General features: G+C 37.6%; 1 protein-coding gene across 7 annotated transcripts in view; it reads left to right on the top strand.

The window, feature by feature from the left end:
• Positions 1-17,671, top strand: part of MYO3A (myosin IIIA) — a 125,668-nt gene that overhangs the window by 33,175 nt on the left and 74,822 nt on the right. For all 7 annotated transcript variants that reach the window (XR_012624277.1, XR_012624278.1, XR_012624279.1 and 4 more), the window contains exons 4-5: positions 3,588-3,692; positions 4,451-4,550. Coding sequence is in view for 4 of the 7 variants with exons in the window: in XM_074833703.1 (XP_074689804.1) it covers positions 3,588-3,692; positions 4,451-4,550 (205 nt within the window). In the remaining 3 variants the exon portion in view is untranslated. The remainder of the gene's footprint in view (positions 1-3,587; positions 3,693-4,450; positions 4,551-17,671) is intronic.

The raw sequence follows: 17,671 nt of genomic DNA, 5'->3' as shown, positions 1-17,671 counted from the left end.
AGACACGTAGTTTCTGCTGTATGTCTGTGTCCTGAGTCCTCAATGAGTTTCTTGTTTTCTGCTTATAGTGCCCTTCATCAAGGTATTCTGAGGATATTTTACCAAATGATGTGCAGTCATGACACAGACTGATTAGCTGTTTGGCCATGTGAGTTCACAATGCTTGCAATGAAATAATAGCTACCAGAACCTCTCTTCTCTAGATGCTTCACTGGAAACAAGAAAGATCTTTCTAAAAAATTATCTCTGTTGCCTTCTTGATTTCTTGTCATCCAAGCATTACAGTTACCTTAACTCAAACTCAGTAACTTTGGTAGGAGGCTACAGAGGATTTACTGTGGACAGCATGCTACTAAGAAGCAGCAAAGATCATAATTATAAGCTGCAGTATTTAACAACACCCCAGAAAACTTCTGGTCCAGCAGTACTGCTAAATAATCCCATAATCTCTCATTGAAGGACTTTATGAGCTGAGGAAATGTGATTATTTTTTTATGGTTTAGAGTTTTTTTCCCCCTTTAAGTTTTTATGGCATGAACTAGATCCTGGTCAACATCCCCAAGGATAGTTTATCTCCCTGTCTACTCAGATTCCCAAGTTTTCTGTAGCTTCTTGTTTTGAGAGGCAAGAGAAGAGCCTGACTTGTTATGACAGGGTCTTTTTGATGTATTTATGATAAACTTGCATTGAACACACATGCAATTTGATAGCTTGAGTCAGGAGAAAGAATCACCATTTGAACTTTAGTTATGTGCGTGGTTATAGGGACATGTAGCAGCTCCACCTGCAAAAAATGGACAGTGGAAATAGAGAATGACACCGGATGCAACATTTTACCCATGAGGATTTGTTTAGCCTGTAGAAAAGTAGAACAAGGTTAGTACTAACTTGTGTCGTCGTCATCATTCCCATCTTCCCGCCCCAAGCAGCTCAGAGCACACACGTACAGTGCCTGCTATAATCTCCTTTTCTACTTGTAGTTGTATTCCAGTAATCCCTTTTCCTCCTTATAGTTGCTTGCATTCTAATACCTAGCATTTTTTCCCCTCTTCCTCCTCTTCTGGTGGTCTCAGAAAAATACAAATTGTCTGATGTAAGTAACAGTATAACTCTTTTGAGACAGAAGTAGCAAAAGAAAAGTTGCCCTGTGTGTGCAAGGACCTGTGTCTATGACATCCTCAGCCACCCTGCCTTGGGAGTTGGTGGAGGATTTCCATGGTGGCGTGGGTGGCTTCTGGTTTTTTTCTTCAAGACCTGCTCAGTTGACCTTTTACATACCCAGGTTCAGTTTAGTTTGGTCTAAAATAATCACAGTTTTAGTATCTTACTTTACCTGATATTTTAGATAAGTTTTATTGTATAATACAGGTATTTATCTTGTAGTAGGGATTTATATTTTATGAGAGGGGTAGAAAAATTAGTTAAAGTGACATGTTTAAGAAAGTAAAAATGAACATTGCAGACCCACACAACTAAATTCACTCTTGACTTTACTGCCTAAACATTGAAGAACATGATTTCTGAGGTATAGTTTCTTCTTTCTCCCACCTACAAAAATAATGTATTCCTTTCTGGGTTAGTTTTCCTTACCTTGAACAGAAAGACTAACAGATATCCAGCTCTGTAAAGAAAACAAAAGATCCATCTATAAGAAGCAAAATTTTAATACTAGATAATGAAGAAAAATAGTTTGAAGAATATAATGTATAATTTATTTCACAGTTGGTTTATCACCTGTCAGACGGTTTCAGTGCCCTGAAATACAAGTGCATTAAATTAACCGGAATTGTCATCATCCATTTGGTTTGATTAAATGTGTAGATGACATGGCAAAGTTAAAACAATAGAGACCTTGGTAAGATAATGTCACTGTAAAAAAAAAAGGTAGCCAGAATAAGTCAATGGAGAAGGCAGACCAACATGGCTAAAGACAGTAAATTAAATCCTTCTCGGGAACCTGACACTGATCCAGTAAAGTGCTTAATCTCATAATTTAAGCATATGAGTTCTTCCCTCTCTAAGCATGCATATTGCCCCAATGAAGTAAGGGTGAGATTGAGTTCCAAAATTGCTGCCATAGAGCTCAGCATCTGTCATACCAGAGCCTTCATTGACCTGATGGGGGACACATCCTGCAACAAGACTTATGTATTGAATGATATTTTTGTAGGCATTCCTATGGTGGAAGTTCAGTGCAACCGATGGGTTCCAAAGGTAGTCAGAAAATTATTGTTATGGTTGTATACAAAGGGCTATAAAATGTTTTATACTGTAAGGTGCAAGTCTTTTTGTAATTGCAGTGCAGAAAAAATGTAGACGTATAGAACAGATTAAAAAAATCATATACAAAAGTATGTGATGTCTGGAGTTCTGCAGTTGAGAGGTTTTGTTAATAAATTATGCCCTCGATTTGAATAGACTTCAAAATCTGTAATCAAAAGGAATCACTGTTTTGTGCTACATCGATAGAATGCCTTGTGTATTTGTTTTCATGTGAAAAGCTACTGGATGATACAGTATAAAACTTACAATTTGCTTCACTGTTTTATTGGAAGCAGCTGCTTTACAGAGGCAATGGCTCTTCAATCAACGCGTACTGTTAGGTGCCTTACGGATAGTATAAGGGCTTAAGTGCCAATTTCATCTTTGTGGGTATGTAACTGCTACAGACTTAGCCACTGAAGTTACCTTGTTGCTTCTTCCTGTGGAAAAACTGTAAATTATAAAAATGAACTTATGAAATATTGCAGCTCTAAACTAATCTGCTGGTAATGTGTGCTCACTAATCTTTTTAGAGAGCAAGGCCAAACCTTTGCTTGCTATATATATGGGACAGGACAAGGGTTTGTGGGAGTCTAACTGAACCTTAGACAGGAGAAAGAATTGTCCAGAGTAGATTGTGGCTCTGCATCTGGAACAAGAAGCTGACAGAATTGATGCTGTAATTAGTCTTACACCCATGGCTCACCTTGTTTCGGTGTGAGATGGAACGTTTCTTTCCATGGTGCTTTCATCATCTTGCATAATGCCCATCCCTTGTGTATAACATCCTTCTACACTAGGAATTAAGTGCTGCTTGGCAGAGAGCAGCTTTCCCCTTGGAAAATTTTCTTGTTGGTGGAAGTTCTCTGCTGCCTGTCTTCTGATGCCTTAAATCTGTTTTATGTTGTGTGTAGCTTTTGTACCTGGGAATTGATGCTGTAATAATCTGCATTGCTGGTGAGTTGTGCATGATCAATACAAGAAGCAATTAGCGTGCCCCACAGAACGTGTGTTCACAGCAAATTTGTTGCCCTATAAGCTACTTCTGTTTCAGTGAAAAGCAATCATGTATGTAGGAAAACAGAGAAAGAGACTGCTGTACTTGTGTTTGGGTAAGAAGAACTAAATGCAGAAAGTAGTGGAAAAAAATGGCAAAAGTTGCTGCGTGTGTTGTTTGCATAAATGGTAGACATAAGGGCAAGTTTGTGGTTTGCCGGTTTAATAGGAGCTCATTTGGCTATAAATACAAAAACTACTGAAAACTAAAACCAGGTGGCTACTCAACATTTCTTAATTCCTTTTTATATTCCCCTGATGTTTTGCAGCTGTGCAATGGTGGATCTGTGACTGATCTTGTGAAAGGATTTCTGAAAAGGGGCGAAAGGATGAATGAACTTATAATTGCTTACATTTTACGGGAAGCTCTGATGGTAAGATAAGCTCTCAGTGAAAGCACAGTCAATACTCAGCTCATATTTTTTTCTTTGAATGAATGAAGATCATGTCTCCACTAACACGGCTCACTATCTTGTATTATAGCAGTGTTTAATGAAATCAAGGTAATGTGCAATTCAGTTCTTTTTGAACAAATAAGGTGAAGAATGGTTAATCTGTTTGTTTCATTATTAAGAGAATGAAAATTGATTTCTGACCATTGATTAATTTCCTTAGTAAATACAGTTCTGCATCAAAATCACTTTTCTTTTGAGAAATAGCAGAAATATACACAAAATACTCTTCAACTTCTTATATCTGGATCCAAAATACTTTTATAGCAAAATAATTAATAGATCTAGTGAATTCAAACACTACTACAAATTTTTTTTTTGGCTAATCAGGATCAAGTGTCTTTATTTTTCATTTTAACCGGAATTTGACTTTCTGCAGTGGAATTTAGGCCTTAATAGTTTTCTTTGAGTTTATACTCTAAAAGTATAATATATGATGTAGATTTATAGTGGTTTTTTCTGGTTTTATCTTAAAATTTCTTTTTGACATAAAGTGAGGCAATTAAAAAATATCTATTCCTCACGGTACACTAATTGTTTTTCCAGTCATCTCTGTGGATTAAAAACAAATCTCTGTTTTAAGTTTTTTCATACTTTTCTTCTCCCTTTTTGTTTCTACAAGTCTAATACAGAGGACAGAGCTGTTAATTAAAAGTTCATGTTTATATCTTACCTTCCAGGGACTTCAGCATTTGCATGAAAACAAAACTATCCACCGTGATATTAAGGGAAATAATATCCTTTTGACCACTGAAGGAGGAGTCAAGCTTGTGGATTTTGGTATGTTATGTTTACTTATACATAAAACTGATGTTGTACTTTTGAAGTATGGAGAATAGAGTAAACAAATCAGAAAAGATTAATTCTGTTAAATTTTTATTAAGTTTTGAGTGCTTCATTAAAAATCACTTGGATAACCAAAGTTGCTTTTTAACTTGATAGAGATAAAACATTCACAGACTCAGTGTTTTTACAGCTTTGGGTTTTCCAGCAATTTTGTAATGCTTTTTCAATAACATGGCTAACAAATAGAAGTTATAATATGGTGGTAGTAAATGCCAAATGCTTTGAGGCAGACACAGTAAGTGAAGTGGCCAAGTGAGTTTATAGGGTTCAAAATAAGGTTGGTGTTTAGTTCCTCCAGGACTGTGCGTTCAGTGCAATTAGGAGCTGATAGGCAAAAGTTTCATGTTGTATGTGACAGGACTTAAAACTTACTAGATATTGTGAAGAATGGGAGTGCTCCACCTCAGTCATGTATACTTCATCAGTTTGATTTGAAGGAAAGCAAGAGATACCACCTCAAGGCAATAAAGAGAGAGATATTATATAGGTAATTCCCATTTTCCAGAGTCTGGGAAGACTAACAGATTACTTCTGGCAAGTCTAAACCTAAGAATTGGCATTAAATGAAAAGGGTCTGTTCAAGTCTGTTAGGCCTAAAGTGATTCTTGAATGCTGTCATCTGGTTTCACCACCAAAAGGGAAAGGCAGAGACACGGGTAAGTGGATGCAACGTGTTATTTATCAGCCATACCACAGTGATTTGCCTTAGAAGTGTATTGACAATTTTTTTTATATCGGGGGGTACAAAAATTTGCAGTGCTTGTTATTATGAACTATTATTGTCTGGTAGCACACTGTCTTCTAATGATTAAATTCAATTTATTGGTCACTACTTCGCAGCATAGCAGACAATTGTAAATATCATGATTCCATTCAGCAGAGCAAAAGTCTTTACTTTTCCTTTACCCTCCTATTTTGTTAATGAGATTTATTTAATTGATACGTAACAATTGTTTAAACTAATCATGAGATTTTAACTCCCATTAGTGTAGTGTCTTCCTGCCAGTAAATTGTATTTATGCAACTCTCATTACTTCACCCACAAAACCCCCACAACCATTAAGTTTACTAATTCTTCTGAAAATTCATGTATTTATGTTTATTATTTTATTCCACAGATAAAATCTTCTGTTGAAAAGCCTTCAGACTTCCTAAATTATCTGCCATACACTTACTAGTATTTTCTGATAGTCTGAAAGTTTAATGTGAGGCAAAATCGGTATTTTTGCCCACAGGTTTTTAATGTGTTGTGGATACTAATTTTTTTTAAGGTGCTGAAGGCAATTAGAGCTGTGGAGGATCGATGCTTCTGAAAATTAATTCCTTTATGCAGATGTCAGAACCTACAAACTGTAGGGATGAGGACCTGAATTTTTTATTCCCCAGTTACTACAATCTACTGCTAAGGCTGTAATTGAAAACTAATCTTAAAATCTCGTGGGAAAAATTGTGATGCCAAAGCATCACAGATGAGAACATGCACAAGGAATAAACATACATACACACACATTTATGTGGGTTGAAGAGGGGCCTGTAATATCTGCAGTCTTTCCTCTCAAAGGAATATAGGAACTGCACCTTAACTTAGGAATAGATAGAAATTTTCTTTGGCTTTTTTTTTTCTTTTTTGCCCCTAAAAACAATCTGAAGCCAATAATGAGTAGTTTCAAATGGGAAAAATTTATACAGTCTTCACAAAATCATTGTGGAAGACATACCATTCACTCTTCGGGCTGATGTTTAAGGTATTCAGCTGGGATTTGGGAGATTTGTGTCTTCTACTTAAGAGGATTTAAAACCTCATTAATCAGATTCTAAGAGTATTTTTTAGCCAGGAATGTGAGTTGATGAAAATCTCTCATGTTGGCACTGCTACAGACTGTTGTACATAAACATTTATTGGATCAGGGACTGAAACTCATAGCCATCTTCTATTATATAAGCCTGTGAATCTGCAGGCTACAGAATGAGACAGACATGCAGGCACAATTGCCTTTTCTCCCAGTAAATGCTCAATGGAAGCAAAATTTTTGTTTTAGGTGGAACCAATTATTACATGGGGCCAAACAAACAAACCAGAACAACCCAAATAATCGCACAGCCCTTTCTAGCATGCACACAGCTTTTCTGTTGTGGAGAGGGGAACAGAGACAGTGGATCAAGGACTCCTTCAACCACCAAACACACTTGACAGCGGAAGTGAACCCTTCCCAAGATAGTTTTTTCTGCACCATTCTATTGCATGCTGGTTGATGATGATATGTTCCCGAAGAACCCTTTGCTCTCCTCCCTTGATACTCTTTATGGTGATTTTCCTGTCAACATGTGCATAAAACCTGTATCTGAAAGATGAACCTCTGAAGTGCCTTATGGACCACAATACTAGAAAAGGACCTATTCTCAGTCTGTATGTGTTGTGTGAATTAAATCACCTTTGAGAATGGCTTTTCTTTCCTTTGTTCTTTTTGTACTATTTGAACTTGGTGTATAGTGTACCACCATTGCAAGTCCTTTCTTGCACAGCAGTACTGACTTTCCAGAAGCTTCATTTTGTGACACAATTTATACACATTACCTTATGGCTGTTGTGACATAGGCATTTATGTATGCTGTGACCATAGTTTCTGAACACTGCACAGTCTGTAATGGATGACCTTCACAACACTTTTATGGAGAAGTAAATTACTGTAATTCCCAGTTAACAGCTGGGGATATGAAACTTTGAGAGATTTAGTTGCTTGAGGTGACACAGAAAATGTGTGGAAAAACTCTCCAAAATCCAGGTTAACAGTCTGAACTGTTTGCCTTTCATAGAGCTATTGATAGTTAAAGAGATGAGAGAGACTGAAAGAATACCATGGCAGTGCTTCACCCAGATTGCTTTGAGTGAAATTTTTGCTTTCCCTTAAAATTCTTCTGTAATATTGTTTAATCACCCCAGTAATATTCTCATATCTAAGAAACACCCAATCCCAGTTGATACATTAATGATCAAATCAAGTAAATGAGTTTATAACATCTCCACACCAATGCCTTTGGAGCTCAATTGCTCATCAAGGAGCTGCCAGATAGAAATTTTAGTTTAAACTGTCCAAGCCACAAGAACTTTGAAATACTGTTACCAGGGAAGCATCCTCCCTCCTCACATCCATCCAGTATGATAATTTAGATCAGCAGAGATAAACAAAATCATTCTTTTTTACTACAGAGAACAAGTAGCAGCGAAGGCAATCTACTCTAAGCACCTCCCATGATCACAGATTCAGTCCCTGAATTCATTGTACTTCTAGATATGTTAAAAGTCCATGTTTTCCTTGTAAGAGAAGAAAGTTGACTGAAGGCAGTTTCGCTGCCTGAACATTTGTGGGAAGTAGCTGTTAAGCTGTTCTGGTAGAAAACTTTTGGGGAAGGATGCCTGAGAATCACAGCAATTATGGTCCAAACAAGGAGCATCCTCTACCACATCAATACAAATAATAAATAGCTGTGCTATATTCAAGTGTAGCTGTTATGTATTCAGTATAGGATAGAGATTTGATAGAAAAATATACTTTTACATTAAAGTAAATTTCCTGCAGCACTTTAAAGGGTGATAGCTATATAATATATTGTATAAAAAAAGCTGAAGGCAAGCAAGGTGTGAGCCAAATTCCCTTTTTATAAATATTCTTAATTATATTCACAGTTGCTTATTAATGTTCTGGGAAGGAAATATTTTACATCTCTTTCTCAGAATTCTGATTATATGCACTGGATTGACTTGAAAGAGCCAGATCTCAAAAGAAATTTTAGCCACTGAAGGCTCAGAAAAGCACCTAGTAAAATTTTAAAAATTCATATATTCATGTGCATCTTACAATGTGTAACCAATTTCATAGGGAGCTGAGCATATAACATCTGCTTATGCTGACAAATACTTGTTTCTTTGAATAGTCCCTCTGAATTAAATTTCTTTTCTTGAAATCAGGATGCTGCACAGGGCCTTTCATGTATTAAATAATATTAGTCTAAGACGCAGTTCCTATTTGGAAATTCTGAGATGTCAAATAATGTGCTGTTGCAAAATGGGAGAAAAGAAACTTAGCTGTATTATTATTGTTATTATTTTAACTCTGGTCTGTAAACATCCAAGTAGCATTTCATTTTGAAAGATTTGCCATATTTCTGAAATCACCTGCCATTGCAGTAAGCCTGGGAGCTTGAAAGCCAGACCTTTTCACATTTCTATGTCATTGAAAGAAGGGGATCCTAGAGGACACAACTCCTGTCAGCAAACTAGACAGGTTGCTGACGTGTGCAGAGTCACGGAGGAGAGAACCATTTCTCCACTAAAAGTTTTGAAACAGCTACAGTCATGTGACAAGTGATTCTTTTAACTAAAAAGAGTGTAATGCTGATGGAAAATTCCTCTTCAGCTATGCTTTTGAGGGTTGACCTTGTAGGCTGATAGTCTTGAACAAGAGCACAGGTAGCTCATACTTCCATGGGACTGCTGAAGCCTGGTGTCATGAACTAGAAATATCTCAGGATGAGCAGCTGTTGCCTTGAAAATGTCCAGAAAAAAAATAAGTATAAATTGTACTCTACCACTTAGGCAAATACATAGTTTTCCAGCAGCACTGTTCTTTGCTAAAGGCCATGTTCTTCTATGCATCAAATTAAAACTTACTTTCATACATGTAATTAGACTGTTGACGTTCTTGCCATGAAAGGTCATTGGAAAAAAAAAAAAGTCAGACATCTAGATGGGTATTAGAAATATTAAAGTTCCCATGATGAAAATAAAATGTTGGAGGACTCATTAAATCTTTGAAATTTAAGCCTATTTCTATCTACAAGAGATCTCATGATTCCCTCCAGTTTGCCTAGTACGATCACTGTTGGAAAGGGGATATTGAAAAGAATTGACACTATTCCTTGTCAGTTTCTTCTTATGCATTTAATGAATGGTATCTAAAACTTCTCCATCATTAGAGTCTCTGGATAAGCAATACATAGGAAAGATCTAAGGGCTTTTTTTATAGATAAAGCAGGTTCCAGTGGAAGACATGGAAAGAAGGTAATGCAATCTCACTGCTGCTGGCAGATGATGGAAAATTACAAGCTGTTCTGCATGCAGTTAGTAGAATAATGTCTTTAAGGATTCCTTGAGTACTGTCGATAAAGAGATTGCATAATTAAAACATGTATTGTAACATTAACGAAATACATAGTGAAGGTAAGGTGATTTTTGTAATTCAGAAGTGCTTAGTTTGTATTTTTCTGCTTTTGTTTCAAATATTAGAAGTGTTTGATTTAAAAGTTGCTTGTGAATATTCTCTTGGCATTCCAAATGCAGTTTCAGATACCACACTTTGCATGTAGCTAGCACAGCTTTATTGTGGATGTATAGTAGCCTGAGTCAACTAGAGATTTAACCTGAGTATGACTCATTGGGGAAAAACGGATTGGGGGGAGGGAATGCTGTATTGCTTTATTTAGACATACTGAAAACTGACATTCCTTTGTTTAATACTTGAATTATTTCTTCCATATAGTTTGGAAACTGCAGCTAGACAGAGGTCAGCTTTTGTGTTTGGAATGTAATAGGGTTATTATTTTGTTATGGAGAGAATGATCATTCTCCTTTCAAAGCTATTTGAAGTCATCCAAAGTTAAGGGCTAAGGAAATCTTAATGCTGCCATTTCTGGATGGCATTCTTATTATTCAAAATTGCAATTTGGTGAAACAAGCCAATTGTAAGACACTCTTTTTGGTAATGTATTTTTATATTAACTGTATTTTTATGTTAGAAAGCATATATAATTTCATTTAGGCAATACTAAATGAAAGTATTAAGTTAATTTCATAATTCAATTGAGTTCATAAAATAAATTTCTTGGGCTTTTTTTCCCTAGAAAAAGTGTGTAGTAATTCTGCCAACATTCTCATTGTGACTCAGTAGTGGTGTCTACTTCCTCCTTACAAATTATGGCATGTTAGTAATGCTTTATCATGACTAGTGATCAGTAACAGTTGATCAATGTAAGTTAGAATGCATAGGTGTTTTTGTTATGTGTTATTGCATGATATTCATGCTTATTCTGATACAGAAATACAGGCCAAAATCTTTAAAATTCTGCAACTATACTAAACAGTGAGTTTTTGAAGTGTAGATGAGCCAGCAGCTGCTATAATGACAAAACAAGAGTAGTAAAATCAGTTACAGTGTACAGTATGTCCAGAATAATAGGGACGATCTCAAAGTAATTAATGAGTCCATGCTAAGAGTCCATCTTGATAGTTTCATCTGCTTAATTGCTCACCTCTCCTGGTTTTCTGATGCATGAGGGCGCTTTCTGCTGGTCTTGTGCAGAAAGCATCTGAAATCTTGGGTCAGATGTTGGGGAGGGAACCACAGCACTGAGCTTCATCCTTTCATCGTGACACCTCACCAACTCTCTTGTTCCCTTGCTGTGACACAGTGCTATGGCCTCTCCCCACCACGAACAGGCTTGATAGATGCAGTTTGCTGACTGATTACAGATCAGTCTATCAAGCCTTTTGTGGCACGTGACATTGCAGAGGGAGAGGAGGCTCACAGGACTGTGCTGCAAATGCATGCAGTACGGGTCAGGCTGCAATGGATTGCAAGTCTAGAGTCACCTTGTGCTCAGTGAATAGGTTGAGAAGTCAATTATGAGTGATCTAAGTTTGAGTTTTGGGGCATTTTGGGGAAGGACATTTTAATCTCTGTCCCTTTTAATATATATCATGGTTCTCAGCCTCGCATGTCCTGCTGACATTGAAGAGGAGATCAGTATGACCTTGAGTAGTTTTCCAAACTTCTGTAGATTACGTATACTGGAGTAGTCAGAATATCCCATTGTGTGTCTTTCTTCTTGCCCTGCATTAGCTATAAATGCTGTCTGAATCATTCTGCAAAAATGAAGCAATTAATTAAAATAATTTAATTTGAAATTATTCAAAAATAAAATCATTTTCTTTCTGCCCTTAGCTTACTTTAAGCAATGAATCATAGCAAGACTTGTATTTGCCTTAGTCGTTCTAGCATGCATCCATAATAAAGCTGTCTGCTTCACTGATTCAGATCAAAACCAGACTATTATTGTGTTGTCATTTCTGCATACCATATAGCATGACATTCACATGTTGCTTCTGAAAAGCATTTACTAGGGAACTATGGCAGAAGCCAATAAAAGTAAAAGACTTTGAAGAAAGCTTTCTTCATGAGCAGTTTGTCAAACTGCTTTGAACCCAATCAAAGTAATAATTTCAAATTTTTCAAACCAGGGTTAAAAGGGATAAGGTGGATTGCATTGACTTGAGCTGTGGAGCATTTTCATTGTCGAATGTTTAATTCCTTGTTGAAGGCTTAGTCCTTAAAAACTTATTTTATGGGCCGTGTGTGAATGAAAACCTTTGTGCTGTCCAGTAACAAAAAAAACCGAAATCACGTGGCCAAATGCTGTATCCAGGATAAGCTGTTCATTTGGTCTTTCAAATATTTTCTTCTACTAATTCACATAAAGATGTCATGATGCCTTGAATATTAAAGAAGCTTGACACAGAAAGATGGTGTCATATGCCAGAGACACATGAAGTGAGAAAATTGCCCTTGCTGGCCAGCAAAGACTTCCTCTTGGTTTTCTCATGGGTCACAAAATAGTCATCTCTTGAGGTTATTAGAAACCCTCTCGTCTCACCTGTGTATAGTGATACCCATTCATTTTTATCTGAAAGTTGAACCCAATGTCTCATTTGTACTGAAGTATTCCAGCCCTTAGGTATTTTAAATATTCTGTCCCATCAGCAGAGATGTTGCTAGTAACCCAAATATTCTTAACAGGAAAACGATGTTATATAACAAGGAGAAAGATCTCCAGGATTTTCCCAGTCATACAGGGGAAAAAATCCTTTTTGGATCTCAAAAGTGGCAGCCAGTTTGAAATCTAATATGTAAGGAAGGCAGCATCTAAGAAGGATTTTCCTCACCAGCATACTGCACCAGATCGTGTGTAGCTGCACAAATCCCTGAGGCTCCAGAGAAGACTAGGTCTCCTCTCTAAATATATCTGGCCAGTTGCTCATCAGGAAAACAAATGTTCCTGTGCATCCCTTTCAGGAAACAAGCTGAAACCCCAGAGCATGAGATCTGATTAGAATCACTGGCCTTGTGCTGCACTGAACACACAGGAGCATGTGGAGGGCAGCCCCTGGTCACCTGCTCTACTGGAGGCCATGGAGAAAGGGTGTAATCAGAATCGTAGACTAAGAGATGCTAAAGTATTCTGCCACACCTTCCTGCCCATTCTCCTGTAATACAAAAGTCCTCACATTTCTTAAAGAAAGAAGCTGTATTAAAACCTTTTGTTTAAGAAAGATTATATATCTCACAGATGATATAGATATATATATATTTCTCACAGAACATTCTGGGTTTTTTTAGGTCACTGCTATTTTATTACCAGTATGTAACTTGTAATGATTCTTTATCTGATTTAGGATTTTAATTTTGTTCCTTAGATGCTTAAAAATAACTTTTCTTTGTCTTTAATCCTTGTGGTGAGTTTACTGTGAAAGCCACTGGACTTTGATTCCTTTAGTTTCCATTTATATCACCCTGTATTTTATAGTGCAGATTAACTTTTTTTTTTATCCCCCTTTTACTCCATGCCTCTTGCTTTTGTAGTAAACACCATGGATTTTTCATCTCCTAGGCAGTTCATATACATGGTCTTCTTGGATACTAAGCTTTTAGAATCATATCATAGAATCACATTATATAATGGCTTGAGTTGGAAGGGACCTTAAAGATCATCTAGTTCCAACCAAGTTTTGATCATTCTGGAGTTGTAACGGGCCATTTGGTTATCTTTTGGATACGCCCTATTTCAGTTAAAGATTTACATCTGCAGTGTGAGTTTTCCTAAGTGTTTGGAAAACTCTAGTTTTCATCATTAAAACACTGTGCACATTAAAATAATAAATAAAGACAGGGAATGTGGTGACAAGGAACGTGAAAAGGCTGAGGCACTCAATGTCGTCTTTGCCATGGTCTTTACTTATAAGATTGGTCTTCAGGAATCCCAGATCCCTGAAACAAGTGGAAAGTCTGGAGCAAGGAAAACTTACCCTTGGTAGACAAGAATGTGTTTAGGGAGCATTTAAGCAAATTGGACATACGCAAGTCCATGGGACCTGATGAGATGAATCCAAGAGTGCTAAGGGAGGTGGCCAATGTCATTGCAAGGCCACTTGGTAATCTTTGAAAGGCCTTGGAGATTGGTGGAGGTTCCTGAGGACTGAAAGAAAGCTATCTTCAAGAAGGGCAAAAACGAAGATTCAGAGAACTACAGGCTGGTCAGCCCCACTTTGATCCCTGGGAAGGTGATGGAGCAAATAATCCTGGAAATAATTTCTAAGCATATGAAGGACAAGAAGGTGATGGGGAGTAGGCAGCATGGGTTTATGAAAAGGAAGTCTTCATAACATAACATAAAACCTTTCAACATAAAATGCTGCTGAAAATTCCAATTTTTTGGCTCCTCATTTCAATTTTGTTTACTATTTCTTTTCCATCTTACTGGTCAGAACGTGATTTTAGTTCTGGATTTAATTTGAGCACTTATCACTGAGCAGTTGTGCTCAAGCACGCTTTTCTGTCAGCAGCTCACCCAAGAAACAATATTGCCTCTGTGATCTTTTCATTTAAAAGTTTGCTTTTGAAGTCAGTTGATAGTCTGTAAGGAATTCTGAGTATTGTCATTGTTTCAAAAAGGTTCTGGAACATCTCTTGTAAAGTCATCAAACCAACCACTTGTGTCCTTATGGCCTGTTAGTAACATTTTCTGTTAAATATCTTTATGCTTTCTATCCATGCTGGGAGAAGCTCTCTGATCCACCTTTACCGTCTTAGTGGGGATGCCACCATACTTGCAGTACAGTTGCATGTGGTTATGCACCTGGTATGTTGCAATGTTTGCCATTTGGACTATCAGAGTTGCTGTGTTTTAATCTTGTTCTTTCCCTATTGTTTTTTGTTATTATGGAGGAACTGTGTGTATTATTTTTTGAGCATTTGATATGCCTTTCAGCCAATCTGTCTGAAATTATCCTGTCTGGATATGTACCATTACACCAATACAACCTGAAAGAAGCAAACAAAGAAATGGACAGTGTCAAAGATAACAGCAATTACAGAGGAGTTGATTTATGACCCCACAGTTGTTGTGTGGGAAGTAGCTACTGCCCTGTCTGCACCCTGATAAGAATGGCAGCTTCTCAAAGTGAAGTTTTGAGTGCTAAAAGAAAACCTTAAGCTGTTAGGACCTGTTGCTGCCACATCTAGTAAAAAGGTCAAGTTGAGCAATTTATAAGGCACTGCCTTCACACCATTGGACAGAGAGGCAAGGAAGAAGAGGCCTCTTTTTGCAGGAGACATCGTGAAACAGGAATGCCAAAACGTATCTGCCAGAGGGCTTATGGGGAATGCAGTGGAAGACGCTGCTGCTGGCTTACATCTGTTTCTCTAGGAGATTAAAAAAATGTTGGGAAATAATTCAAAGCAGTTCAGCTGTTTAGATCTGCAAGGTTAACTGTGAGCAGTTTTTGGTCCAGAGACTAGCTTAAGGAATGATTGAGTTGCAGTTTCTGAATCCAAAGAAGGTAACAAAGAGGATGCTTTCATAGGGAAGTGGACAGAGAAGGCACAAACGAAGAAGGGTGATGGGAGCGGTAGCCAGAGGCAGTGTGATAGCTCGAGTGTAAGCCCTTTGGGGTCTGTGTTTTTATGTATGAATACAGTGTCTGGTGTGTTGGGAATGCAGTCTTCCTGCTGCATGCCAAATGTGAATTCAGTAGAATTTGCTAGGACTCACCATTCCCCCATTAGCATCAACCAGTAAAATGTGCATACTTCTGTCACAGGACATAATCATAAAATGATGTTGTACAGCCTCCCGGTTTAGATCAGAACAGTCTGCTCAGATTGGGTGCTACTATGAGACAAATCTTTCCTAATAATAGGGAGCTCATTTCTGCACTATTTTCCTTTTATTGAGTGCTAAGGTCATAAGTAGGTGGCTTTACTTTCAATGTTACTCCAATATGCCAGTTTTTGCAATGAAAAGCTTGAATAATATTCATGGTGTAAGTCTGCTAATTTCCAGTTTTTATTAGTAAACTAATGCTTGGGGGGAAAAAAAGGGTGAAAAAACCCAAAAGCCTTTTTCCAATTATATGCACAATATTTTCTTTTGGGTATGGTATGCATTGGTACACTTATTTATTAAGTTCTTCACTTTCATAAGATTTACAATTTGTGTGTAATAAAACACAGGTTTATGGCATATTTTTAGATTTCCTTAAAATATTTGACTCATTTTGCAACAAAGCAGTAGTAAAGGGGTAGGGGGAGGAGCAAGATGTTATTGTTAGAAGTTACAAGTTTGAAAAAGCTGGCCAGCTATATGCTTGACTGGTTGCTGAAATGCTGGAAGAAATGTTACTAAGTGTGGAATTACATCATCCTTCCTCTATACACAGAAAAAGCCCAAGGAAATATCATTTGTCATAGGACCTACGCTCCATAATCTGAAATGCCACTTTACTGCTAAGAGCAAAAGGATAAAAAAACAAACAAACAAAAAACCCCAAGAGCCTAAAGAAAATAGTGATGAACAATTCAAATCAAATCAGCTTTTTACTGATGTAAAAAAAAGGGGGAGGAGGGAGAAATCCTTCAGTTTATTTAATAATTACAGTTCAAAGAGGAAAAAAAAAGTACATAGAGAAGATTGTGCACATTAATGTTCCTTTTATATTTTGTTCCTTATATCTACAGAAATTAATGATTATTTATAAAATCTGACACTGGAATCATAAAAATTTAGTCAGTGCCTTTCTTTGCCTGCAGATCTGAATCCCGTTTCCTTGTCCATGACTGCAAAAAAGAACTTAGCACAGGGGACTCCCACAACACATAGAAAGGAAGAGGGGAAAGTAGCCTCCTCTCCCTCCAAAACCAAGGAGCGCATAATGATGTCCACTGGCATCACTGCAGTGGTGACAGACCTGTGATGATGTGTGCTTCCTCCTTGCTTTCTGAATGACGTGTTTTGCTGAGGGCTCGGAACAGCCACAGACTCCATGAGCCGGAAGCTGGACCTCAGACAACTCCCAGAGGTAGCAAAAACAAAGCCCCTGCTTAGCCGAGCTGAAGCAGGATTGATGGACTTTGTGCTAAGACTCACATTGTCCTGCTTTCCATGGCGCAAACACTGTGTATTGGACTTTCTGCAGACATGGAGAGAGAGAACTATTCAACTTTCTCAAGCCTGGGGTAGACTAGAGCGAGACAGCCACAAAAGGAATGGTTGTGTTTGTCTCAGAGGAACAGGCAGGATCTTTCTTTCTGCCTTATTTTTAGCAGTTACATACGTTTCTGTGATGGACAAATGCAGATATTTGTGAATCAGAGCTGACACATAGCTTTAGAGTGAAAAACACAGATCAAACCCTCTGTGGCTTCTTGACCACCACTGAAAAAACCCAAAACAAACAAATTCTATCTAGACAGAGGTTTAGTCAGTATTTCCACTGGGCAGTTAATGTGTATTGCTCCCGTTATGAACCATCTGCAGGGTTTTCAGGAAGATAAGGTCAAGCGTGTTAAAACCAGACAATACAGAGTTGAAACTGGCCAGTGGTGCTCACCAGAGCTTCATGTATTTCAGAACAATGAAATGGTACTCACAGAGTGAAACTGAGTCTTTTTTAAAGAGAAAGTAGATGTATGTATGAGTGAGCTTCAGTGTCAGTCAGGCTGAGGTTGGAACAACATTCTTGCCATCCATGATATCGGCACTTCAGAATATGCCTCTGGTGGACCTTGCAGTTGGCTGTTACTCAAATCCATAATAGTTCAGGTCATGCTAGCTGAGGGGCTGTTTTTCTCCATGTGCTGTACTCTTCCTGTTGCACACACTAGAGATATTTACAGCCAATACACCCTTGTTTTGTAAGGAGGGAAATTGGTGGCAGGCTGGTCAGA

Source organism: Strix aluco, chromosome 1, assembly GCF_031877795.1.
Source record: "Strix aluco isolate bStrAlu1 chromosome 1, bStrAlu1.hap1, whole genome shotgun sequence".
In the NCBI taxonomy this organism is placed as follows: Eukaryota; Metazoa; Chordata; class Aves; order Strigiformes; family Strigidae; genus Strix; species Strix aluco.
This window is presented reverse-complemented; position numbering and strand designations above follow the sequence as displayed.